At 37.8% G+C, this 26625-nt stretch overlaps 1 protein-coding gene across 1 annotated transcript in view; it reads left to right on the top strand.

The window, feature by feature from the left end:
* The window catches only part of RYR2 (ryanodine receptor 2), a 424890-nt gene that overhangs the window by 325507 nt on the left and 72758 nt on the right, over window positions 1–26625 (top strand). The window contains exons 71-77 of the mRNA XM_028104495.2: window positions 558–602; window positions 1353–1465; window positions 3894–3990; window positions 6376–6479; window positions 8012–8063; window positions 17609–17662; window positions 18891–18914. Of these exons, the coding sequence (XP_027960296.2) occupies window positions 558–602; window positions 1353–1465; window positions 3894–3990; window positions 6376–6479; window positions 8012–8063; window positions 17609–17662; window positions 18891–18914 (489 nt within the window). The remainder of the gene's footprint in view (window positions 1–557; window positions 603–1352; window positions 1466–3893; window positions 3991–6375; window positions 6480–8011; window positions 8064–17608; window positions 17663–18890; window positions 18915–26625) is intronic.

The following is a 26625-nucleotide window of genomic DNA, read 5'->3' on the forward strand; positions in this document are numbered from 1 at the left end:
ACACATCAGCACCTCCCGGCATTCAGACAGAAGAAAATTCACTATTCAGGGACTTTTCATGTATAATAAAATGCTCTGCCAAGTGGTAAGCTTCATGATGACAGACACATTTTCTACCATGTTCGCAACTGGATCTTCAGTGCTTCGGTACTTTATTGTAATTGTTGACTGTCACCCACACCGATCAGAGTGCCGGATTCCCACAGAAAGCTAGTCTGTACAGACTGAATCTCAAAATGGAACTTGAATGCATTGGATCTAGTTGAACAGTACTACCCTTGATTCACTTAACACAGTCATCCAGAAGAAAACAGAAGAGGACAATTGTCAGAAAGTGGTTACTGATCCTGTGGAGGGATGACCATCACAGAAATAAGTGTTTTCCAATTATACAAGTTGCTTCGTTAAAATTTCTAAACCACTGTAGTCCAGACATTGTTGCATTATGCATTATGCATAATATGCATTATGACATGCATATTTTGACCCTTTACTGCAAAGGATAATAGATTTTAGTTTTATTTTTTTAGCTAACGCAACATTTTTATTTCTTCCAGAAATCTACATGTATGCGCCGGAGATATTACAGTCTGGGAAGTACAGTGTTCAATTACCTAGAGACTACTAATTAATTTAGAATTACATGTTGGGTTTCTTTTCTAATACTTATAATTAATCTCTTTTCCATCTTGGAGCTCCAAACACCATTAGCTAAATATATAGCTTGCTTGCCTCATTTACTACAACTTTGAATTCTCATTTGTCCCTCTCTAACAAAATAATTACGTATTTTAACATTTTTGCAAAATTAAATTCTTTACCTCACTCCTAGTAATGTGTTCCCAAAGCCTTGTCATCTTCTCTCCATCCTATTATATTAAGGAACAGTTGAATTTTTGGTAGAATTTTCTGTGTCTGCCTCTATTCCTGTTGACTGCTGTAAACTCTTAGGATAAAATTGGTTTAAATGGATACATAAGTAAGTAGGTTAATTTTTTGTGTAGACAGAAAATATGTTTTAGAACCATAACCAAATTCTGAAAACATGATTTTATGTAGAATGGTTTTATATTTCTTTGATTTTTAGAGATGACATAGCTTCTTAAGTACACACTACTGGGGAAATATTATATTTTGACTAAAGAAAATATGAAACATTCAAACCTATTTCCAATTTAACATTGGGTTACTTCTAGGACATGGGTTTTTCCATAATAATTGTAAGATGCTTTTGGAATTGAAATTCCAAAAGTTTTTAATCTAAAAGGCACAGCTGTTATTATGTTTTTGAGGGTAGTCGGGGGTTTAAATATTTAATTTTTTTTTTTTTTTTTTGTATCCTTTTACCTCAGGTGGAGCATCCACAGAGATCGAAGAAGGCTGTTTGGCACAAACTGTTATCCAAACAGAGGAAAAGGGCAGTGGTAGCCTGCTTCCGGATGGCTCCGTTATACAATCTGCCAAGGTCAGACTTTTTTTAATGTCTATAATAGATTGAAGTTATTTTTTTCCCTACTAAGCAGTAGGAATGTAGCGTCCATTGTAACATGAGTGCAATAGTCTGAGAGAGATGGAAGAGATGCTTTGGTTCTTCTGTGTAATACTTGAGTTTGTTTTTCTTTGCTGGGTGTTCCCAGAGGACTGTGGTCTACAGTGTGATTGTTAAATACCCTTAAATACTGAGGAAAATCTGCTCACATGTGTAAGGCGGGGTGCGGTAATTAGGAACTCAGACTACCTTGATTTGAATCCTGGCATCTCAGCTGATGGCTGCCTGACATTGGTCAAGTTTCTTACCTGACCAAGTTTCTTCAGGTGTACCATGATGAGATTTGCCTGGTGGACTTGTTCAGATGACTTAATGGGTTGAGGTACAGGGTGCTTAGAGCCGAACTTAACGCTATACGTGTTAATTGTTGTTTATTATTTTGGGGGATTGTCTGTCTTGGGGAGAAGAACTGATATGGAACTAGTTCATGGCAATAACGTCACTGCGTTCAACAGACCCCCTACCTTCTCTTACAGCGGGGTACTTGTTAATAGAGAAATAACCTGGTACATTTGAGTCTGCCTTCAGGGCTGAGGTACCAGTTCAGCCTCCTTGTAGTTTTCCCAAGAAACTGTGCCCTTTCCACTCGGAGCTTTGTGTCAGTGGCATCATCCCCACATCTGGTAAACAGGACTCGGCTCAGCTGCATCTCTTCTACGGAGCAGGCTCTTCCACTCCTTGCAGATGGAATGCTTCCTCCTCTTTGTTTCTAGGATGCTTTTCCAGACCTCTAGCTGTGGGCACGTTCCTGTAGCGCTGGGCCTATTTGTCTCTCTGATCCGAACTTTGAGATCCTTTAGAGTGGTGTTCAACTTTATATCCTCAGTACCTAGAACTCTGACTTTCAGTACATGTTTGAATAAATAAATGAGTCAGGGAGTAAAACAAAACAAAAAAGCAAACAAACTTCACACATTCCCCTTTCACTAAGACGGCTGGACTCCTTGCTCTGACATACTCACTGAGTACAAAAACACATGAATTTCCCCCTCAGGCCATGTGCGCCTTTTAAATTCTCTGACTCCGTTATGGTGTCACCAGTTAGTCACTAGAACATTAACTTTGAATTCATTGTCTTATTCCTTTTCTGGTCACTCCCGTCCAGTCATTCTCCAAGTTCCTTCAGATTTTTTCTTTGATCTGCTTCACAGGGATACTCTTCCCTTGATGGCCACCTCTTCAGCTCACTTGTTTATCGCCTCTTATCAGGTTGATGGCAGCAGATTCCGAGCTCGTTTCCCAATGTCACAGAGTCTGCTGATCCACTCCCTCTGATGAAAGCTTTTCAGAATTGTATCCCTTTTTGTGGTGGCTCTCAAAGCTGGCGCTTTGGGGAAATACACTCAAATTCATTTCAGAAACACCCAAGCTTCAACCTATTGAATCGGCATTTCTGTGAGTGCTTAGCAAGTGTATTGTGCGAAAGCTGTTCCTGTGATTCGGCTGTCCCATCCTTTGTCATGCCTGTCTCATGCACAGGACTTTATGACGATTTCTAGCAGTTCCAGGCGCATCGTCAGTTCCTCCCATTGATTTTCCAGACTCTTTGTAAACCTATCTGACCATATGCCTCATGACTGCATAGCCCGCCCTTAGTACCGCTAGGCTCAGCTTTCCATCCTGTGATGGCACGTCTCCTTTTAACACTTCTGACATTCTCTTAGGATGTTTCCTTATGGTCATGACTTTCTTTTATCCTTTCTTATGGTGGAGTCTTATGTGTACCTCTCATCAACTTCATGATGAGTTTATTGATTCTTTTAGTCTTTGGTGCTCTTTTATTTCATAGGCAACCATTTATCTTCAGTATCCTAGGATTTAGTGTTTGGATACATACTCCTATTAAGTTCACGTAATACATTTTGTTTTGTAATCCTCAGGGCTTGTACCGAATCTTAACACTTAACACTGAATAATTCCTTTCTGAACACTTAGTACAGGGTTTATCCAGAGCCACCTTATGTCATAATAGCTACTACCTAATGACCATCTGTCTACCCAATGTGCTTTACATTGCTTGTCTCCTTTTACATCTTGCAAAACTGAAGTGCAGATGGGGTTCTCCTAGTTTTATCAATGGAAAGAGTGAAAGTTGGTACAGTGAATAACTTGGCCGGTGTGTTGTGAAGCTTAGAAATGGCTGAGCCAGAATGTGAATGTAAGTCAGCCAGTGATCGGAGAAGCCTTGCCTTCTTCACTACGATGTATTGCCTCTGCAATCATGAGTAGGAAGTTTGCTGTTTTATCTTTCTTAGTGCATGGAAAGTCCAGTGATAAAGCACTAATGAATACTTTTCCAGTGCATTTAAAAAATTCTTTGTTTGAAATTGTGCTTATCTTTTAGGCACCGGGCTGTCAATCTCTTTCTTCAGGGATATGAAAAGTCTTGGATTGAAACAGAAGAACACTACTTTGAAGATAAACTGATAGAAGATTTAGCAGTATGTTTTAATGGGGTTATAAGATGAAAGCGGGTTTGGGTTTGGAGGAATAACATTGGTGTGAGCACTTATCATATTGAAGAGAAAATATCGTTGTAGTGTATTCGTCCTAGGAAGCTTATTCTTGATTGTCATTGCATTCAGGGTGTAGGGAAAATTTTATCCTTATTTCAAAGAGCTCTCTTCAACACCATGCAATTCAGAAGTGAAGCTGAATGATAGTTTATTATTAACCAAATGTTGATTCCATTATTCTCTTCAATTCTTCCTCAAAGCCCCTTTAACTACCTCAGAACCAGTATAGAGCTATAAAACCTGAACCATAACGAAGTTATTCACCAAACATAAGTGAAGGTTAACAAAGCCAATGAAAAGTAGCTGGCTTTTAAAAACACACAGGGCAGAGAATGATAGACTGGATACAAGAAGAACAGGAAGTCATGGTAAATGTAGGAGATGGCAAGTAGACTTTTGGTTCCACCATGCTGTGCTGGTAAGGATGCTCTTGTACTGAGAGCAGAGCACTCTGGACAGCCATTGTCTTATTCTTTTCTAAGTCGTGGATCTGTTAAAATATCTGATTAAAGCCATCTTCTTAGAAAAATTGATAAGCATATGGTCTGGTAGAATTTTGCAGACTAGTTGGAGGCTTCATGATTCCCAAGTTAATGACCTCCTCTCTAAAAGTTACTTTTTTAACTCACAAGTTATCAGGGAATATTGGATAAACTGATATAATTCATGAAAGCTTGACCTTGATTTTCCCCATATATTTTAAGTGAATTAGAACCAAAACAACCCATAGAATATTAGATAGCTTACAGAAATTTACCCATGTATTATCTACAATATTAAGCCATAAATCCAGGAAAAGAAGATCTTTTATGTAGAGAAAAAAATCAGTCTGTGTTAAAAATAGAGCTACCCCACGACCCAGCGATTGCACTACTAGGTATTTACCCCAAAGATACAGATAAAGTAAATAGAAGGGGCACATGAACCCCAGCGTCCATAGCAGCGATGTCCACAATAGCCAAACTGTGGAAGGAACTGAGATGCCCTTCGGCAGACAAATGGATAAAGAAGACATGGTTCATATATACAATGGAATATTACTCAGCCATCAGAAAGGGTGAATACCCACCGTTTGCATCGACATGGATGGAACTGGAGGGGATTATGCTAAGTGAAATGAGTCAAGCAGAGAAAGACAATTATCGTATGGTTTCACTCATTCACTCAAACTGAGGGTTACAGAGCAGAGGCGGGGTGGGGAATGGGGTACCGGGTGATGGCTATTAAGGAGGGCACATGTTGTGATGAGCACTGGGTGTTATACATGACTAATGAATCGTTGAACACTACAACAAAAACTTATGATATACTATATGCTGGCTAACTGAACATAATAAATAAAAATCAAAAAAATCAAAAAATCAGTCTGTGTAAGGCAAGAAAGATATAAAAGTCATTAAACCATTTAACAGTCAAGATTAATTCTACATTGAGTAAAAATGCTTAATAAATTTCCTCGTGTTAAAAGTTCTAATAGTACAAAAGTATTCTAAGTTTAAAGTAACTGAAAATAAAAAAAACAAACAAACATGTAAGTGGTTCAAGCATTAAGTCATTTAGCATTCTTTACCTGACATTGTTTGTGTAGGCAAGGAAAATGTTTTGTTTGATAATAATCAGTTTTCACTGCTCTGTGAACTAAATGTTTATACTTGGAGTGACTGAGGATTTTGTTGTAATTCTTTGCAAGTTGAGCCCTCCCTAAAGCTGAAATCTCTGTACCAAATACACTCCCAGTTGTGAATCTGCTTCTAAGAATAGCATTCAGAATTTTTAAATGATGTGAGCCATCCTTGCTCAATGTCTTTTGGTCCAATTATTAAATATCTTTTTATTTTTATTTTTTTAAGATTTTATTTATTTATTTGATAGAGACAGCGAGAGAGGGAACACAAGCAGGGGGAGTGGGAGAGGGAGAAGCAGACTTCCTGCAGAGCAGGGAGCCCGATGCGGGGCTCGATCCCAGGACCCTGGGATCATGACCTGAGCCCAAGGTAGATGCTTAACCACTGAGCCACCCAGGCGCCCTAAATATCTTTTTTTTTAAGCTGCATAGTTTTGCACTGATTAATGTAACACGCACACATGCATGCACAATGTATATAAAACACACGTGTGCATGCACAGTGCCTAAAAGCACACACGCTTGCATGCACATTTCATATAAAACACACACACACGACACACACACGCCAGAGCAGGAAGAAGATGACTTTCCTTTTAGTCATTGTCCCTGACCCTCATATTACTCCTGGCTTTGTGTGTGCATTTCATTTAATGTGAAATTTTATCAATTTGGCTTTTTTGTAGAAACCTGGAGCCAACCCTCCAGAAGAAGAGGAAGGCACGAAGAGAGTTGATCCCCTCCATCAGCTCATCCTTCTGTTTAGTCGAACAGCTTTAACAGAGAAATGGTATGGTTGGGAGGGTTCGTGTGAGCATAGGAAGAACAGATAAAGAAACCCCATGTCTGAGTATCTTGTGTTTCACACGTTCATGTTGCAATTTCATCTTGTTCTTGTTAGGAGAGAGAATTGTTCCGAGATAGGAGCAGTCTGCCATACGCCTGTGGACCAACATTCATTCAAGTTCAGGCTTTAATGTCTGTCTGTGAGCTCCAATTTTTTGTAACAGTTTTGTCATTAGCTCATGCAGTTGATCCCGAATCTTATGAAATTATTTTTTCTTTATCACAAATGGCCTTTATAAATAAAACAAAAGAGCCCAAAGCAAATTCCAGTACGAAAAAATGTGTGGAGGCCAATGGTGACCCAAATTTCCTGGGTAGATTGTGTCTCCATTGTGCAGTGGGTCTTAGGAAACCTTTAGGAGGCAGGTGAGCCATCAGCTCAACAGGAAGTTTCTTTGAGGTCTGTTTTAAGGGCTCCGTGGCTTCTACAGTCTTATTTATATGAATTCTCCAAAGCTACAAAGGCCAAACCTCTGTGTAGTTAAACCTCTATGTCCTCAGATGCCCAGTAATCAAAATGGGCTCAGCATTTGCTCATAATAGGGAGCACTGCAGAGATTCTGTGGATGAAACTCTTTCAGAGGTTATAAAACATTTATCTGCCTCCCTGCCAGGCAAAAGGGAGCCTACTTTCCCCTAGGCTTCACTCTCATTCCTGCAAAAGCTGGAAGATAATTTAATGATCAGTCCTATCCACATGAGTCTTTTGAGAGTCTAGACAAGTTCATTTGACCTCTATGCATGCCATAATGATGCACATTTCTCCCTCTTAGCCAATGTGATCCATCCTTCTCTCACGATGTCTCTCTCTCTCTCTTATTATTTCCTAACTAACAAAATCATCTCATCCCTAAGCATAGAGCAACCCTCTGTCTGGCATTGTCAGGTAATGAGGTATTTTCATAAGTGAATTTTTCTGATGGCTGAACCTTAAAACTGCTAAAATAACTTTGCAAATATTAGATACTTTTTGATGGAAACCTTTCTTCATGAATTAATGGTTTCCATATGTCTTAAGAAGAAGATATTAAACATATTTTTTAATTTTTAAGAATCACTAGGACTGTTGTATTTTTCAACAGTGTAGTAGCATAATAATTTGGGGAGTCCTCCCATCAAATGTCAAATATCACTTCTGTCAAAAGCCCCTACCTCGTTTAAACCTGCTTGTTTCAGCTTGTGTAGTTTCAAGAAAATTAAAGCTGTTACATTTGTGTGTAAATCAGTAGACCATTTATTTTGTGAGTCTTGAAGGCCTCTTCTGGACGGTAAGATGGGTCAGCTATTTAGGTCTGAGATCTTTGCTGTCTGATTCTACCATATTTTTGAATGATGACTTTGCCTAAGTTTTGTGTTTATTTCACTTTAAAAAGGCATACTGGTTGAAGAATAAAGGTTATTTTATACAGTGATGGCAGTTTTACATATGACTAGCCTCCGACTTAAAAACTCATGTTTTCTTTTTGTTTTTCATAGCAAACTGGAAGAAGATTTTTTATATATGGCTTATGCAGATATTATGGCAAAGGTAAGCAGATATATCTTGATTTTAATGTTTAATTTTAATAAAGGAAAATCATTTTCGTCTGACAAAGGATAAAGAATATGTATTTCTGGGTCCAAATAAAATACTGTTAAATCTTAGAAACCTAAGGGGTATTAATCTCAATTTTCCACTTGTTGCATGAGTCTCTGTTCTGACTTCCTTTACAGATAATTATTGTTTGCTCACTTAACATTTTTTTTATGGGGAGCTCATTAAGTTTCCAAACATTCATTCATTCATTTAACAAATACAGGGCGTCAAGGTATTGGAGGTAACACGGTGAATAAGAAGGAAATGTACACACCTTTCCTGGAGTGTATAGTCTGATGGAGAAGACAAAATGTAAGCAGGTGATTACAGAAAGCTCTGCTAAGTTTAATGGTAGAGGCGCTATTAGGGGTATAGGGAAGAGGTTGCATAGGAAAGTAGTGAGGGTTGCTTAGGCTAAGGTTTAAGGAAGTCCTCAACTGCCTAATGACGAGTGGACCACGCAAAAATAGGAACAGCTCGTATTTACTGAGTGTCTATTTCATTTATATCTCACAAGGGGAGGGTGAATGAGGGGGTGAGTTTAACAGAGGAATCAGCGTGTCTCTGAGGCCTCTGACGTGGGCAACTGGGTCCACCGTGGTACCAGCTACTGAGGTGGGGAGCACTAGAAGAATTGCAGGCCTGGAGTGAAGGGGAGAGATGGCAAGTTGCATTTTGGACATGTGAGTTAAAAATGCCCGTAAGACAGCCCTGTGGAGAGGTCAGATACGTGATGAGGCGTTCCTGTCTGACATTCAGCATCTCAGGGACAGCTAATAAATAACAGATTTGGGATGTATGCACATTTGAAGGGAATCGAAGCCATTCGAATGGATGGTCTTGCCCCAGGCAGAGAAGGCGTCATGAGAGTGAAAGGCCCATGACCACGCCTCTAAGGACATTGGTATATAAAAGATGATTAGAAGAAAAGGAACCCACAGAAAAAGGGGGTGGGGAGAGAATCTTAAGCGTGAGCATATGTAGGAGCTGTGGGCCTAAGTGGGTACTCAACAGAACCGTATGCTGCTGAGGGTATGGATGAACAAGGTGAGGATTGAGACTTCTCTGGGATTTAGTACATGTGCATCATGTGACCACGGTAAGAACAGTTTCAGGAGATTATGGAGAGAGGCCATTGGCGGCGCGAGTGCCATGTTGTAGGGAAGAAAGTAGAGATTCACATTTGAGATGTGGCCTAGACATTTCTTTACTAGAAGATTGAGAGAGGGGAGAAACAATATAAAGGGATCAATACCTAGATGGGATTGTGACGTTGAAGGGGGATTATTTTTGTTTGCTTGACACTGGTTTACTTTTATGTGAGGGATTTGAACATGCTTCTGTCCTGGTGGGAAGGAAGCAGTAGAGAGGCCAAGGGAGTAATTTGTGGTGTGAGGTCTTGAGTGAATGGGAGCAGGGCAAGAGCACAGGTTCCAGAGCATGAGGAAAAGCTGTGTCTTTCCAACTTTATTTTAAGCTGTAACCCCCAATAAGAAACACATTTACCCAGTATATTTATGGAAACATAAAAATAGATACATTGAAAGAAAATTTTCATGAAATTATACCCTTCCAATGAGCAGTAGAGTCTGATATTTTCTATTATATTTAAATAAAAAAAAAATCTTTTGGATCCTGACTCATTAAATAGATTCTGCATCCAGTGAATGGGCTGAAACCCATAGTTTAAAAAACACTGAGCTAAAAGATAAAAGAGGGAAGGATATTTCCTCCTTGATCATGGACTCTTAACTAGGATAAATAACGGCATGAAGAAGAAGGGAGCTGACAAATAAGGGGGTTGTAAAGGAGTCCATAGACTGTTGTCCTCTGCATTTGAAGAACCACCAAGCAGGTGGGCTACAAAGGTAGAACCTCATGGTTTGAGGATAAGATATTCCTGATTGTTAAAGTTCTTCCTTGCTGAAGCAGAATTTGCCTCCCCCTGGGTCTCCTTGTGTCCTAAAGCAGCTTATCTCTTTTGATACATGGTCAAGTATTTGGTGTTGCTCCCCTTCTCTCAAGATTTTCCCCTTGATAATTAAATCACCTTACTCCTCTTACCGTCAGAGGTATGCCAGGAGTGTCAGTCTTCCATCACTCAGTTCATTCTACTCCACACATACTCTAGTTTTTTAATATGTGCCACCCAGAAATTAATTGAACACAGTGTCCTGGTTGTGAGTTCACCTGTGTAGTGCCTGTTGGGACAATATCCTCTCTGCACTGCTTAGGATCCCATACATTTACAATAAATTGTAGGAACTCATTAATCTGAAATTTTTTGCCTCCTTTTGAGCTTGCCTGTCCACCAAAATTCCAAGGCATTTATGAATTTCTATGGAGTTTCATCTCCTACCTATACTGACAGTCGATGTATTTTTAATTTTAATAATTCTTTTTGTTTTTGTCTTTATTTATTTATCTTTTTTGTTTGAACTAGGCTTCTCTCCCACCATGGAGCCCAGTGCAGGGCTTGAACTCATGATCCTGAGATTAAGACCCAAGTCGAGATCGAGAGTCGGACACTTAACCGACCAAACCACTCAGGCCCCGGTTTTAATAATTTTTAATATATGTCATCGTTTCTCTAATTAGAGTCAGACCATAGACCAAGGCCAAAATATTTTTAAAGTTCAGCTCTATCATTCATTGTTAAATAGCTCCTTACGTTTATGCTAGCCACGAACTTGATAATTGTGCTTTCCCTGTGTTTATCTCAGTTGCTAGTTTTGATGATTGATATCTAACTTCTTAGCAAAGAGTCTCTGGAGGTTGCCTTTCTTCATTTTGAAAATCAGTATCCCAGAAGCTGGTGCAGTCACTATGGAAAACAGTTTGGAGGTTCCTCAAAAAATTAAAAATAGAACTACCCTACAATCCAGTAATTGCACTACAGGATGTTTACCCCCAAAATACAAAAAGACTAATTCAAAGGGATACATGTGCCCTTATGTTTAGAGCAGCATTATTTACAATAGCCAAACCGGAAACGGCCCATGTCCATCGATTGATGAATGGATGAAGAAGATGTGGTGTACATATACATGAAATATTATTCAGCCATAAAACAGAATGAAATCTTGCCATTTGCAACAACAGAGAGAGCTAGAGGGTATAATGCTAGAAAAAGACTCTTAACTATAGAGAGCAAACTGTTGGTTCCCAGAGGGGAGAGGGTAGGGGATGGGTGAAATAGGCAAAGGGGATTAAAGAGCGCACTTATCACGATGAAAATAATAATAATAAAAAAATAAACAGATGAGTATTAGTTTTAGTCAGCATTATGAAATACAAATGTAGATCCACTGTACTGACAGTTCACTGAAAATCGTGCATGTGCCTGTGTAGAATAGTTTGAAGAGAGAACTATTTTTTTAAGTACTAAGAATTTATTTTTTGCAGAAAATAGTATTTTTGGGGGCTTTGCTGTTAATTTTTAACTACGTAGTTAATCAATAAAAGTATTTTTAGATTCATTCACAGATATACACCAAAAATTGAAAGTTAAAGAATTAGCTCTTTGGGTGGCTATTTTGGGGGGAAGAATCCAATGACCACAGAGTCCCTAAATTAAGTATGAAAACACAAGGAATTTCTAAAGTGGGCCAAATAAAGACCTTGAAATTATCTCATGTTTTCTTAATTACAATTCTTATTTGCTATTCATATTTTATTTCTCCACTGCAAGATTAAGATTAGAAATACAGTAATATGTTTATCAGGAGAAGATAAATATATGGTGTTTTTGGTTTTTTTTTTAATGATTTGAGGAAGCACTAAGAAGACTCTCTTTAAAAAAAAGGGGGGGTGGGGAATCAGCATCCCAGCTTCTGAGACTTTCTCTTGGCCTTCCTGGTTCCTCAGAGTTTATCAACAGTCATTTTATATTCACATAATGATTATTTTTGCCTTGAGTCTTAGAACCTGAACTCACTTTCAGACACGTATGCCTTAGTGTCTTTCACCATTGCAGGATCTTTTTGAATGCACCACTCACATCTCAATTGGGTTTTTATTTTCAGTCTTGCTGTTTTAACCCCAGGAGCACGGAATTGGGTTAAATCATAGCTCTGGATTCCGTGTGAGACTCTCGTCGTTGGTCCATTATAGACGCCCACTTTTACTAAGTTAGTGACTTAGTCACTTCTAATAATGTAGCAAGTACCCAAAAATGCACAACACACGAGAAGAGTTAAACCTTCATAATAACTTACATATAATTGTAAGGTCCCCCCCGATTAACCCATACCCCACCTCCCCATACAAGGAAACCATCACCCTAATCCCATGTTTCAGATACCCTTGCTTTCCTTGTATATCATTTTCACTTATCGTACATACTTATTAATACATATATATCACAAAAATACAAATGGGAATATATTATAATTATACATATAGTTATATATTTTTTTTAATTTTAGTTGTTTTTTACTTTTAAAAGGGCAGTATGCTCTGTATAATCTCTTGGTACTTGTTGTACTCAGTACTGTTTTCTAAGGTTCATTGACACTTGTGTGTATTGGTAGAGTTCATTGGATTTGACTATCACGTTATATTCCATTGTGCAACTACACCAAAGTTTATTCACTTAGTTTTCTGTTGATAGCCTTTTGTGTTGAATCTGTGGTTTTGCTAATGTGGAAAGGGTTCAAAATTCCTCTTCTTCTTCTTCTTCTTTTTTTTTTTTTTTTAAATAAACATGAGACATTTATCTGTCCTAGGCTGGGAAGTGTAAATCTTGCTGTGTCCTCACATAGCAGAGGGCCAAGGAAGCTCTCTGGGGTCTCTTTTATAAGGGCAGTAATCCCACTCATGGGGTTCCTCCCTCATGGTGTAGTTACCTCCCAGAGACCACACCTCCAAATACCATCACATAGGGGATTAGGTTTCAACATAAACTTTTGGGGGAGGAGGAGGCAAACTTTAGCATATAACATATTAACATTAGCATATAGCGCATATAGGAAGTGATTTCAGGAAATACTGGTAAGTCACTGGGGAAATGAGACAGAGAAAGGAAGGAAGACATCATGAGGGTTATTTTTTTATATTTATTTTTTAATTAACATATAATGTATATAGTTCCAGAGGTAGAGGTCAGTGATTCATCAGTTTTATATAATACCCAGTGCTCATTACATCCCATTCCCTCCAAAACAGAGGATCATAGGGGAAGAGAGGAAAAAAATAAAACAAGACGAAATCAGAGAGGGAGGCAAAGCATAAGAGACTCAATCATAGGAAACAAAGTGAGAGTTCCCGGAGGAGAGGAAGGTGGGGAGATGGGGTAACTGGGTCAAACTTCCTATTCTTATTCATTTTTACTATTGTATGAGAGGCAAGAGCCGTGGTAAGATGTAAGACTGTTCAGCTTCAGAAGAAAATGGCAAATGATTTTTCCAGGTTTATTGCATCAAATTACCTTCTTACCAACAATGTTTAAGAGAGAGTCTGGTGAGCCACATCTTTCCAGTATTTGATATTATATGGTTTCTCAATTTCTGTTAACCACATGGGTATAAGATGGTCTTTCACTGGGGTCATAATTTTCATTTCTGTTGGCTGATTTCTATATTTAGAAATCACTTCTTGTGGTGTGTGAGTGGCTTAGTCATTTGAGCTTTTGGATCTTGGTTTTGGCCTAGGTCATGGTCTTGGGATGTTGGGCGGTGGCCCAGCATCGGGCTCCATGCTCAGTGTGGGATTCTCTCTCCTTCTACCTCTGCCCCTCCCCGTGCTCACACTGTCTCTCTAAAAAATAAACAAATAAAAAATAAAAATCACTCTCTCTGGTGGTAAAATCTGAATCAAACAGCTGATGAGTACCTCTGAACTTCTCTATTATTATTATTATTGTTATAGCCTCTGCTCTAAACCCTATACTTACTATTCCTCATTCTCCTTGCTTTGGCTATATCTTGAAAAAAATCATCTTAAAATCTTTGTGTTTTTCAAGCCATACTTTATTTTAAATCTGAGATTAATACTCTTTTTTTTCCTGTCGTGTACGCCACCACTTTACAAATTTATCCACATTGGCTTGTGTTGCTGTTGCCACTGCTTTTGTCATCATCATGGCCCCTCACACTCGGTTCCCAGAATGCCTCAGTATTACCCGTTAGCTCTCCTCAAGAATCTGAAGCCATTTCACACAACTGGGATGTTTCTACCGACATGAACAAGATAACCATGTGGAAGTCTCTAGAATGATGCCATCATAAGTTAAACACTCAACAGTATTTCCACAATTTTGACTTTCTGGCTGAGAAAATCTTTTCCTCCTCCTTCTCTTACTAACTTATTGAAATATTTAGGATCTGCATTAAGTTATGCCCAGGGTTCTATCCATTGTTGGTTTTATTAAAATTATCAAACACTAGCATCACTTTCTTAGGAGATTACTCTCACTTTGGTCTCACCCATCAGCTTTTAAATTTAAATCCATTCTAAAAGTTTCTGGTTTGCTTCCTCCATCTTCTGAGGAGTGCCACAGTCAGAAAGGCAACTTAAACATGTGTGAAATGTACTTGCTCTGCAGAAAGAAATGCCCAGGTGTTGCGGGCAAAGTGAAGTGCCCTATTGACTGGCTATGGGTTCTCATCACCAATTTTGAATTTTGATCTAGACCCCTGAATGGTCTGAAGTATCCTCTATTTTAGTTTTCTCTCTCTTTTTTTTTTCTTCTTCTAAATTCTCTTGCTCCATGCTTCTGCCCTTTTGTGTATGGATTTTACTCACTTTTTCCCTTCTGGCATATGGTATAACTCCTCGATGCTTGGAGTTTGTCATTTTGATGCAGAAAGCTAAAGCCATCTAACAGAACTGCCTCTTTACTTACCATATCTACTACATAGATGCAGTTTGCTAGTGAAAAACATATCTCCTATACCTATAAATCCTTTTTCTTCCAGTACATTAAAAAATTGGTCCCAGTGTATCCTCAATGTATCCAATCAGTAGACGTTCAAAATAGTTTATAGGTTTGATGAGTTTGGTCAGGTATCCACTCCAAATTGATTTAAGCTAAATAGGTTCTAAAGACCACAAATTTTAACCTTATTAGAAGCAGATCCGACTAAATTTTCATAGAAAGATTTTTAAAATAGTTTATTTTATTTAAAAATAAATCTTTGTTAAAAAAATTAAATATTTGTAAAAAAATATTTGTCAGCTAGAGCTCTAAATTTTTGAAGGAATTCCAAAAGCAAGCATATCATATGAATTTTATAGATTAAAGCATATCATTGTAACCAAAAATGATATTTTTTCTGAATGTATTCTTCATCTCAGAACTTGTTTCTTCTCTATATTTCTAAAGATAATGAAATTTATAAGGAGATAATTTGAGAAAATGTAAAACCGCATTTTTTCTTAAACTGCACATTTTTTTTTTAAGATTTTATTTTTTTATTTGACAGAAAGAGCACAAGCAGGGGGAGTGGCAGGCAGAGGGAGAGGGAGAAGCAGACTCTTCCCAGAGCAAGGGGCCCGACATGGTACTCAATCCCAAGACCCTGGGATTGTGACCTGAGCAAAAGGCAGACCCTTAACTGACTGAGTCACCCAGGCGCCCCTAAACTTCACATTCTCAAGAGACAGATTAGTGTTCTGATTTGCTTAAATAGTAAACATGCTTGTTACCTGATAAAATGCCTGTGCTTTACTTCTAATTCCTAATGCAGAGGAAGGAAACATCAGAGATAATCTTAGAGGGCAGATAAGCCAAAATTCCTCTGTGTTTAACATTAGATGCACAGTATTTACAGAGGACCACAGATTTGCTTATCAGATGTGTTTTGCTCAAATTTTCATGGGTTCTTTTTCTTTTTCTTTTTTTTTAAAGATTTTATTTATTTGTCGGGGGGGGGGGAAGGGGGAGGGACAGGCAGAGGGAGAAGCAGACTCCCCGTGGAGCAGGGAGCCCCATGCGGGGGCTCGATCCCAGGATCCTGGGACCATGACCTGAGCCGAAGGCAGACGCTTAACGACTGAGCCACCCAGGCGCCCCCATGGGTTCTTTTTCTTAAATTCCCAGTTAACCGATGGTGTGGGAGCCAAGGTGACAATAGCACATAGCAGAATATTTCCAGTACTCTTGAATAAATAATTAACATCTTTATTTCTGTGGGGAAACATGCGATGGGACATCTCTTCCAAATAGCAGAATCCTTTATTTTCTCCTCTGCAAACCATGTTGTCAGTCTTCTTATTCCTAATTGGAAAGGGTGATAGTATTTGTTGAGTGAACAAAAGAACTTGACAGACATTTTAGAATTGATCATTGTGCGGGTGGAAGGATCATGTTTTCTGCCCTCCCTCCCATCCCCACTTCATCTCCATACTCAAAATACTGGGAATTACTGAATTGAAACTGTTTTTCTGGTTTGTCACTTATATTTAATTACTTGCTACCATTCACTTCACTGATACACTGAGTGCTTGTGGACCAGAAGAAATCTTGAGAAGGGTTGGAAGAGCTATAGGTTTTTTCCCTGCCATGGGTATTGGTTAGTGACCAGCTTCCTTTGGTCAACATGATACTTTCTATTCCCGACCATAATAATAATAGCAGTTGAGATTTATTAAATGCTTATTATTTTTCAGACACTTAAACAATTATGCAAACAATTTGCATATGTTAAATCATATAATCCTCTCGGGAGGGAGCCCTGCCCCTCTTTGTCTTATTTCTACCTTAAATATGAGGAAAGGGAGACCCGGAGAGGTAAAGAAACTTGCCCTAAGCTGAACAGCTAATGATTGGCAGCATCAGGATTTAAAGCAGGCATTCTGTGTCCTCAGGCTCTGGTCCTAGTCACACCGCTCTTCCTTAAATTTAGCAAGCAAAAACTTGAGCTGTGGCAATTAGGTAAGAATATATGCATGGATTAGCATAACTCCTTTATCATTTCTGGGAAAATAACTCAAAATAATGGATTAGTCAGTTATTTTTCAATAAAATAATAATATTAGTAGCAGTTAGAATTTCATTTTCCTCCTTTGGACCAATTACAGTAAAAAAATGAACATAAAAGATTACAAGATTCAGTTTAAACAATGGACATGCTTTCTGTTAATTTTAATTCACAGTTATTGCATATATCTATATTCATGTGTTCTAATGACAACATAAAATAAGAGAAAACAATTATCCTTGTCTTTAAGGCTTGCAGTTTCGTTCGAACAAGGTAATAAATGCATGAATAAGAGGTACAGGTACTATGGTAGGTATCTCGTCTGTATCTCTGTGCTGTGCCTAAAATTGGCAATTTAATATTTTTGATTTTGTAAAAGCACAGCATAATTTTCTTTTAGGTCCTGAATTCGTTGATAATGCCATCTACATTTACTGTATCTAATACATCTGTTTCGACAATGTCGATGACAACTTAGTACAAATGATTCGGTATTTCGTGCTGCATTGTTTTGTACTTTCTGCCTCAACATATTCTAACCCTGCTGACCTTTTCTTAATGTTTTCCATGTCCCAGAGTTGTCATGATGAGGAAGATGATGATGGTGAAGAAGAAGTGAAGAGTTTTGAAGTAAGATGGATCTTTCTAGATTTGTCTTTTCTATTTTGAAACATTGTTTCATAGCTTATAACTGACATTTATGTTTCTTGCTTCATGGCTTATTGCAGCTTATTGTGTCAAGGAACTGCATGTCAGAAGCTGGATGGACAAATCTGAGTCCTAACATTTGCTAAAGTTAAGACCAAGGAACATAGAATAATGAAATAATCCCATAAAACCCATATGTTCAGAATGAGTGTCCCTGAGAACTCTCAGAGAGTGCTTCAAACTGTTCTCATCTCAGTGAATGTCATGATCTGAAATTTCCAATGGACATATGAGGAAAACATTTATTGAAGAGCAACATGACATCGAGGTTTTAATTAAACCCTTGGTTGGCTATTTTCTTCTGAATTGAAGAAGTCTTAAAGATCTGGCCTCTTTTGACTTCAAATAGGTCACTCATTCCCTGTACATATGTAGATGGTGGCACACAATGCCCTTTGCTTGCATGAGGTAGGAGTGCATATATTCCTGGGACTGTGTTCTATTTTACGGTTACTTTCTCAGATGTTCTCAGCTCTTAAATATCCAGAAAATTAGAAATACTGCTCAATGCTAATTAGCCAGAAGGAAAGTAAATATTATTTGGCCCCATTTGTTTAGATTTTACTTTTGCTTTCTATGAAGAAAAGAGTTGTTGCTAACTACCACTTTTCTCCTTTTTTTTTCTTTTTTCTTTTTTTTTTTTAGAATGTTCAAAAAGAAATGAAGTGGAAAGAAATAGATTACATTATTATTTTTTTTTTCTATTATGTATCTGGATTTTGAGCTAGAAGTCTGGAAATATATTAGTAACCAGCAGTCAGTCCTTGTGACAGTGGTCCTACTGAAAGGAACAGGTTGAGGGGTGGACATAGAGTAGGGCCTCTTCCAGGAACAATTTGATATAGCATCTCTGCAACATTGAAATCAGTGTGTAGAAAGTACAAAAGCTAATCTGAGAACAACCCATGACTGTTGCTGAGAAAAAATGCCATCAGATTAATTTCCTATGTGACACTATAATCTTTTCTAATGTATGTGTGTCCTATTCTCAAATCCGTCTTTATTGATAAGAAACTGAGGTAAATTAGAATGAGCTCTGAGCAGCAAATAATACTGTGTTTTCTGAAGTGCACACCATTTATGGTCTACCAGCTGTCTTCCGAGCAATTGTTTATTGCTATTTTGCTTCTTGTCCACATCCTTCCTTAAGGTCACAGGATCCCAACGCAGCAAGGTAAAACTATATATATGTGTGTATTTGTCCGGGTCTGAGTTTTGGTTTCTTGTGACATTTACCTTTGTTAGACCCAACATCTTGGATTCTTTTGTAATAAAAGGTCTTGGCGATCTTTTTACAAGTTTGTAGCTCCCATGCAATTGGTCTCTTCAGTACCCCTTCCTTGACATAGGTTTATTCTTCTTGGAGTTTAAATGACTCATAATTTGAAATTTTATCCTACATGTGAACTCTTGGCTGCATGCTGTGCTCAGGTAAAAAGGGGCTAGCCCTTTAGCTGATTAACTTTTAGCTCGGGACCTTTCAGGACCGCATTCTGGCCTCATCCCCTCTTGATGCTTATTTAATACAGGTCTTGTTACTCAAAAAAAGACATGATAAATGGCATCACTGGTGAGATTGGAAAGAAGTCTACTTTCCCGTTGTGCTAGTAATCTCTCCAGTTAGTAACTGGAGAGGGTGTTCCATGATGTTAATGTTGATTTCAGCATTCATTACAGGGAAGCACTTAATGATTATTTCTATCTCTTAATATATTTTGAATAGCTAAGTGCTTGGAACATTTGCTAAAAAAAAAAAAACCATTTTGATCTAGCATCACAAAATTTTTTCTTTGGTAGGAACCCCATTAGGCTTACATTTTATTTTCATGAGACTAATTCATAGGAAAATTGATCAGACAGAACATCCCAGGGGGAAAAAATATCCATCATGGCTTTAGTTTAAAAAAAAAAAAAATTGCTGTTAAAATGAATTTAGAATGTCGTGAAGAATCTATTTAGAAGAAACAAATGATAATATTTTAACTCTTATATTTGGAGGAATGTATTATCATTACACTATGATCCTTGTAAATTTAAAAATTTGAATTCATACAGCTATCAGATGTAGCTCTAGTTGGATGGATATAATAGTTAATGATTTATAATAGACAATAATATATTCTGGGCTTAAATAGTAGGCAATAATGAGTGTGATACTAAGTTGATATTTATGCTTTTATCACTAATTATCTCAAATAGAATTCTTGTGGATGATTGAGGGTGGAAAGCATGAAGCGACCTCCTAACGGTAGCCAGAGATTTAATGTCCTGGCACCAAACTTCATGCCCCAAGAGTGTGGATATCTGTGGGATAAGTGTAGATAAGGAAGCTCAGAATCAGAAGGCATTGCTGGTTAAGAAAACCATCTTCCCCTGAAAGAGGAATGCAGTTGCAGGGGAATCTAAAAGCAAATCCAGTTTGGTAAATAGGGTCAAATTTGGTGACATTGGAGAAGTTCCCAATTCAGAAAAGAAGTCTAGGAATGGTTAGTGGAATCTGCTTTTAGCATATAGGATTCAGGTCAGAGTGAAGACAAGAAACCAGGTGAGGATGCGGAGCCTGACCTGAGAGAACAGGCTACCTGCCCTGGGTTTAGGATGATGGGCAAGACATTCCCACAGTGGTGAAGCCTGGCATTCAGTCACAGGAAAGAGACTATAAACCAGCACATATAACTGTCCCCATGAAACAGGATTTTAAAATTTCTTATGATTGCTACTTATAAGCATAACACCATAGACAAGATGGGGGAATTTGTACTTCTTAACCGGATATTTTACTGAATTTCCATGTGATTTGGGACTATAACTTACTATGTATGCCTAATTTGTGTAGCATGCTACTTTTCACAAAATATGTCCTCTGTGAGTAAGCAATAGAAACTCGGCCAAGTTGAGAAACAGAGGTGTGCAGGTGCTCGCTAGCCTATGAAGACACTCTTGTCTGAGGTTGACTCTGTGATACCAACAAAACTACTGAAAATTTGACCAGACAACTGGATTATTACTTTCTCTTTATAAATTTAGTAACATACCAGACTTTTTAGTTGAAGTTTCTGGTTGTTTAATATCATTTAGAGATAGTCTCATAGAATTTTCATCTAAGTTATAATAAATCTGAGAGGTTATCTGGCAGTTTCAAGAACTCTTAAATTATGTTAAATAAATTTGGGAATAACATAGTGTGTGATAATTGAATTTTATTCCCATAACTGACTGATTATTAATAGTTGCTGTACTTTCCAGTTAAATTCTTTATCTGTAAGTATTCAATGAAAATACGAAGAAGGAAGTAGGCATTTTTAAAAAGGGGCATTATAATTTCCATGAGGAAAGAAACAAAGCTTAAGAAACATGAAACACGGGAAATGGGGACTAAAATGCTTAAAATATTTGCCAGCTCTTTTCTTATTCCATCACATCTATGTTTTACTGGTAGGATTCTGTTAAAACTTGCAAAGAGATTTAACTTGATAATTCTAATTCCCTGCTCCATCGAAATGATATATGTAAATATTCTCTACAACTGTTTATTTAAAAACTTTATTGCTTATTTAGTTAAGTATATATAACCTTTTTAGATTTGGGACTACTTCAATACTAAAACTACAAAAAGGACTGTTAAATCTTATGAAAAGGCGAGGAATAACTGAAAGGGAAGAAATATCTTAGCAGTGACTCAAAATGTCCATTAGTACAGCCGAGTGCATTGTTTAGCTGTGAATTTTTATAAGCCAAAGCAAATAATAATAATAACAACAAATTAATAATGTTGCAAGTCAAAGCAAGTCTGAGCACCATGGATTTTTCTCATCTAGATTCACAAAGAGATTTGGTACCAGAACAAACCCCATTTTTAAACTTTAAACTTTAAACTTGTGTGCAAAATACATACAAACGTTCCCCAGACGGTTGCTTCTTCCCTAATGCCATTCTCTAAAATCTGAGTGTGTGGAATTAAATGCTAATTCAACGGAAGCATTTCTGTGGACTATTAAGGTACTATAATATAGATTTATTACTTAATAAAGACTGAAATTAATGACGGTGGAGCTTAAATAAGCCAGAGGGATGGAGCATTGACTTGCCTTCTAGACCATCTTTCTCAAATATTAGGCAAGTTGCATCATCCTTTGGCAAATGCCCAATTTCTAATTCACAGATGAATTCTCTTCTGAGGCCCTGAGGTCCTATTATTCTGTACTGTTGATTAGAGAATAACTTGTGTCTTAAATACTAAATACGCCTATGGCAGAGTTGACATTCTGTAATAAAAGACTTAAGAGACTCACTTACATTCTCTCCCAGATGGGCCTCAGTCATAACCAAAATGACATCATACCTGCTGAAGTATTCAGACCAATACCCAGCTCGTATTCCAAAAGATACACCACTAAGTGTGGAAGAATCAATTTAGGCCCCGATGTCTTAAGGTCTGATGTTATATAGCTCTACCTAATGACAAAATCACCTTTGTCTGGCCCCTCCAGTGGTCTAATTTTGAATAGAATTCCATTCCTTGGCAATCCTGCAAGAATAAATTGGCTGTAAGATGTACCCTCTCTAATAGCTATATAATTTGATCTTTGAATGGGTTTATTTAGTTCTGTTCATCGGAACAAAGCAATTTAAATAAGAAGGGCTCCCTGAATCTTACCGAAGACGACCCTCATATATATAAAAAAATCAAAGATGCAGCTATGGATATAGAACATTGAAACCTTGATTCCTTTTATCAGGTAAACTTAAGAGTTACTTAGTTTCTACTACAGAAGCACTGTGGTATCCAAACTAGGGACCAAAGTGTTGAGTTGCTTGTTGTACTATTGAATCATAGAGGGGAGGGGGAAGGAATTTTGATGGCCACTGTTCTCATCCCTCTTGCTGCAACCTGCTAACTGCATTGTTATATACCGAAATTATCATCCTTAAGTTAATACCCTCATGTCTTAGCCCAGGTTTCTTAGAAAACAGAGCAGAGAGATTCTGTGCTAACACTTTATGGGGGGGGGGGGTTGATATAATCCCAGGGGAGTAAGAGTGAGGAGAAAAAGAGAGCATATTATCTAAGGAAGGAGGCAGCGCAAATACAAGGTAGTGGGTTCTTGAGCTGACCGTGCCTATTCAACATAGTATCAGATGGCCCTAGAAAAACCGTATGTATGCATCTTGGAACAGTGCCTCCTGGGAAAGAAGGATGAGCACTGGTTCTGTCCCACCTCCTGTCTTTTACTGGTCATAGGGACTTAGTTTCTTCACACTTCCTGATGTTAAGCAGATTTTCCATGCACCCCCGCCCGGGAAAGCCAAAGCCAGCTTGGGTCCAGCCTACCGAGTGTTCAGGCACTGCAGTCTCTCTGTATATGGAACCTCCTTAGTGGGTGCTAGAAGTGGTAGGAGCCAGCTTTTATAACCACACTCTGTCTGAGAAGCAAGGCAAGTTGCCAAGTCTTGGAGAGAAAAGGGGTATAAGGGTGCGATGAAGTACTGGTTCTGGCATGAGGAAAATTCCCAGAAAGCACAGTCCTCTCTATATTGTGTATGGTAATTCAAGCATATCGAGTATGTGAACCCAAATAGCAAACTGTATAGAACATAATACTTAAACATATAGTTGTGCATTTTTGATGCATACAATAGTTTGACATAGTGTGCTCTTATTTAAAAATAATCCCAGTTGATAATAATTAATCCCATAATGCCTGACTGCATTATGTACAGCAGATGGGATATAGCAGAATCATTCAGAGCATAGATATTTGAACAAACTACCTGCCTTTGAATCCCAACTCCACCACCTACCTATGTGATCTCAAGCCTCAATTTTCCTATCTATAAAATGGGGCTAATTATAGTATCTATTTCATGGGATTGTGGTAAGGATTAAATTAGTTAATACATATAATACACTCAGAACATTGGCTGTCATATAACAAGCTCTCTAGGTATTTACTGTTTTATGCCTTTTTTTAAAAAAAAAAAAAAGATTTTATTTATTTATTTGACAGAGAGATAGAGCCAGAGAGAGCAAGTCGGGGGGAATGGCAGAGGGAGAGGGAGAAGCAGGCTCTGCACTGAGCAGGGAGCCTGATGCGGGGCTCGATCCCAGGACCCTGGGATCATGACCTGAGTCGAAGGCAGATGCTTAACCATCTGAGCCACCCAGGTGCCCCTGTTATTATGACTTTTAATCAATTTTACCTTCCTACTAAAATCAAGCCAGGGAAGCCCTTAGAAGAACTTTCACAGGATGGTGAACACAGAACTACACAGGACGGGAGACCTGGGGTCTCGTGCAGGTGCTCACCAGGTGACCTTGAGCGGGTCACATTTAAATTACTCTGTGCCTCAGCTTTTTCTGCTTTGAACTAAAAGCTTTAAACTAGACGTTTTCAGGGGTCATACTCACCTTTAAAAGTGTCTGATTTGCTGTTCATGAGTAAGTTCTTTTCATTTTTCAGGGCAATTTCATATTGCTCCTAAATGCATGAATATTAATAGAAGCATGCAAATTTTTGATATTTTTTCTTCTTCCAGTCTTTTGTGGAGGAGTGAAAAAGAAAATAAACTTGATGTTATTTAGACTAGTAATGTCACAATAAAAATGCTTTATAGACACTAGCCTAGCTTCTGTACATATATATGTATCTCTACCTTTTCCTAGTTCGGTGTTTAAAGTATCACACAATTATACATGACACAGGTAGATATAGAAGGAAGAAGTATAGAGGCCTGAGAGGGGTTCAGGGACACCAAGTGGAGCCTTCCAAGGATGAGGTTAGTCCAGAAACCAATGCTTTAGACTCTTGCTAATTAACAGGAGTTTGTTAGCACTACCGATCCCAAGCAGAATTTCTAGGAGTGAGCATCAAGTCACAGAAATTTCACAGTTTACTGTATCAGTGAAATAAACACAGTCTTCTTGTTTGGGAGAAACAAAAATTCCCGAGAATCTCTGTGAGGGAGGACAACATGTCATATAATCTGCAGCAATTCAATAGAGGTAATAATTTGAGAATTTATACAATAAAGTCCAGATGTCCAGGTGACATCTGAGGCTGGCTGAGCACAGGATAAGTACCAGGAATCTAGAAGAATGAAAGGACTATGTTTCCTTAAGACAGTCTCCAGAAAAATCCATCTCTCAGCTGAATAGGTAACATCTGGCAGGGAATTAGAGACTGCATCGGGTCCTTACAGGGTTCACGCAGCTGTTTCTCAAGGGTTGATCTGGGGTAGGACCAGTAACCATGTGTGAAAACTTAGAATTATAAACACTAAAACAGCTAGAACTGAGAGAACTCAAAATCCAAATGATGACTTGTCACGATCCGCTCTATGGTAAAATTTATTCTAACTTCTCTTTTTCCCGCAAATTATCCCAACATTCTGGCACCTTCGTGATCCTTCGTATTAGTCGAGGTCATCGATCACCTTATTGTTCTTCTTCTTTGTTTTGTCAGGCTATGTTAGTAGAACCACACAGCATTTTCTTTCTGTATTCAAGGCAGTATTCGGTGCTTTTAAGGCTTCAACAAACAAATAGGTAAATGAAGCCTGTGCTAAATCAATTTTGTGCTCAGAACAAACCCCATTCCCTCTAATGATAACTCAGTCTAACCTTGCTAATTTGATACCTTCTGATTTTATAGTGGCTCATTTTTCCCCTCCTACTTTATAGTTTGTTTGTGAACCTTTTTGTGATGTAGTATAAATTTTGTCAACAGGACTCTGAAATTGAAAATTATTTCAGCGCAGCTAGATTTTATTGTTTTAGTGTAGTGATAATTAGACTAAATATGCTGAATCCAAGGGAAACAATATTTTAACAAGCGTGGAAGTATAAATGATAAAGAAGTAAGGCATAGTCACACTACACAGCACATCTAAACTTTAAAGCCTCCAACATATTAACTGGACTACATTTTTCTGCTTTAGAATTTTTGTCCTCTCTGATTATCTATTAGTAAAACTTTGGCATTTAAACAAAGTTTGCTTTGGGTAAAAACATTTCTTTCTTTCTTTTTGTTTTTTTGTGTTTTGGTTTTTTTTGTTGTTGTTGTTGTTGTTAAAGAGAGAGCATTAGAAATTATGCCCATCCTATTGAAAAATAGAACTCTGGAAGATTATTATACTCTTCAGTATTCAGCAACAAAGACAATGGGTAATAAAGGTACAGACAGTAAATTAATTGACCTAAAAAAACCACAGTTTGAGAATTATTGTTCGCATGTGTATAATTCTCGACCTCTTTGACCATGTACCAAAAGCAAACTAGACGTTTCTCATTTTACTAGCTTTGTAGCTTTTCAAATGAAAAGATAACATTTGTCACTTCAGATTATAGATGCTACATGATACCACATTATTTAGTTCCGTTATTCATTCATCACATTTTCTTGAACACCTGTTATGTGCAGGGAACTTTACTGGATATATAGTATATGTACACTTGTGGTTAAAACAAGCAAACAAAACCTCTGGAGACCCTGTCCTCATGGCAACTTACTTGTAGGAAACTCCATATACATTCATTTAATTTTTTAAAAAAAAATTTTAAATTGATAAATTTGAGGGACCATCCATTTTTAAACAAAGTTAGAATCTTAAGTGTTTTCCTAGCACTGCAAGTCAATTCTTTATGTATGTGGCCAACCTACAGTATCAGAAACTAGAATACCGAACAAAATTAATGAAATGGACAATACAACTCTTATCTATATTTTTGTTTTCCCTTAGTGTGAGTTGGCCTGTTTGTGTCGTAAACCAAATTATTACCACCATTTCACTGCCGTTCGCTTTTGTCCTCATAGTTATCCAATTGAATCTCCTGTATTTCCATCTTTTTTTTCTTATCATGTTGAGATTCAACATCACCTTGTAGG

This window comes from Eumetopias jubatus, unplaced genomic scaffold (assembly GCF_037043125.1).
Source record: "Eumetopias jubatus isolate StellerSeaLion01/CBP00866 unplaced genomic scaffold, mEumJub1_p1.0 scaffold_17, whole genome shotgun sequence".
Taxonomy (NCBI): domain Eukaryota; kingdom Metazoa; phylum Chordata; class Mammalia; order Carnivora; family Otariidae; genus Eumetopias; species Eumetopias jubatus.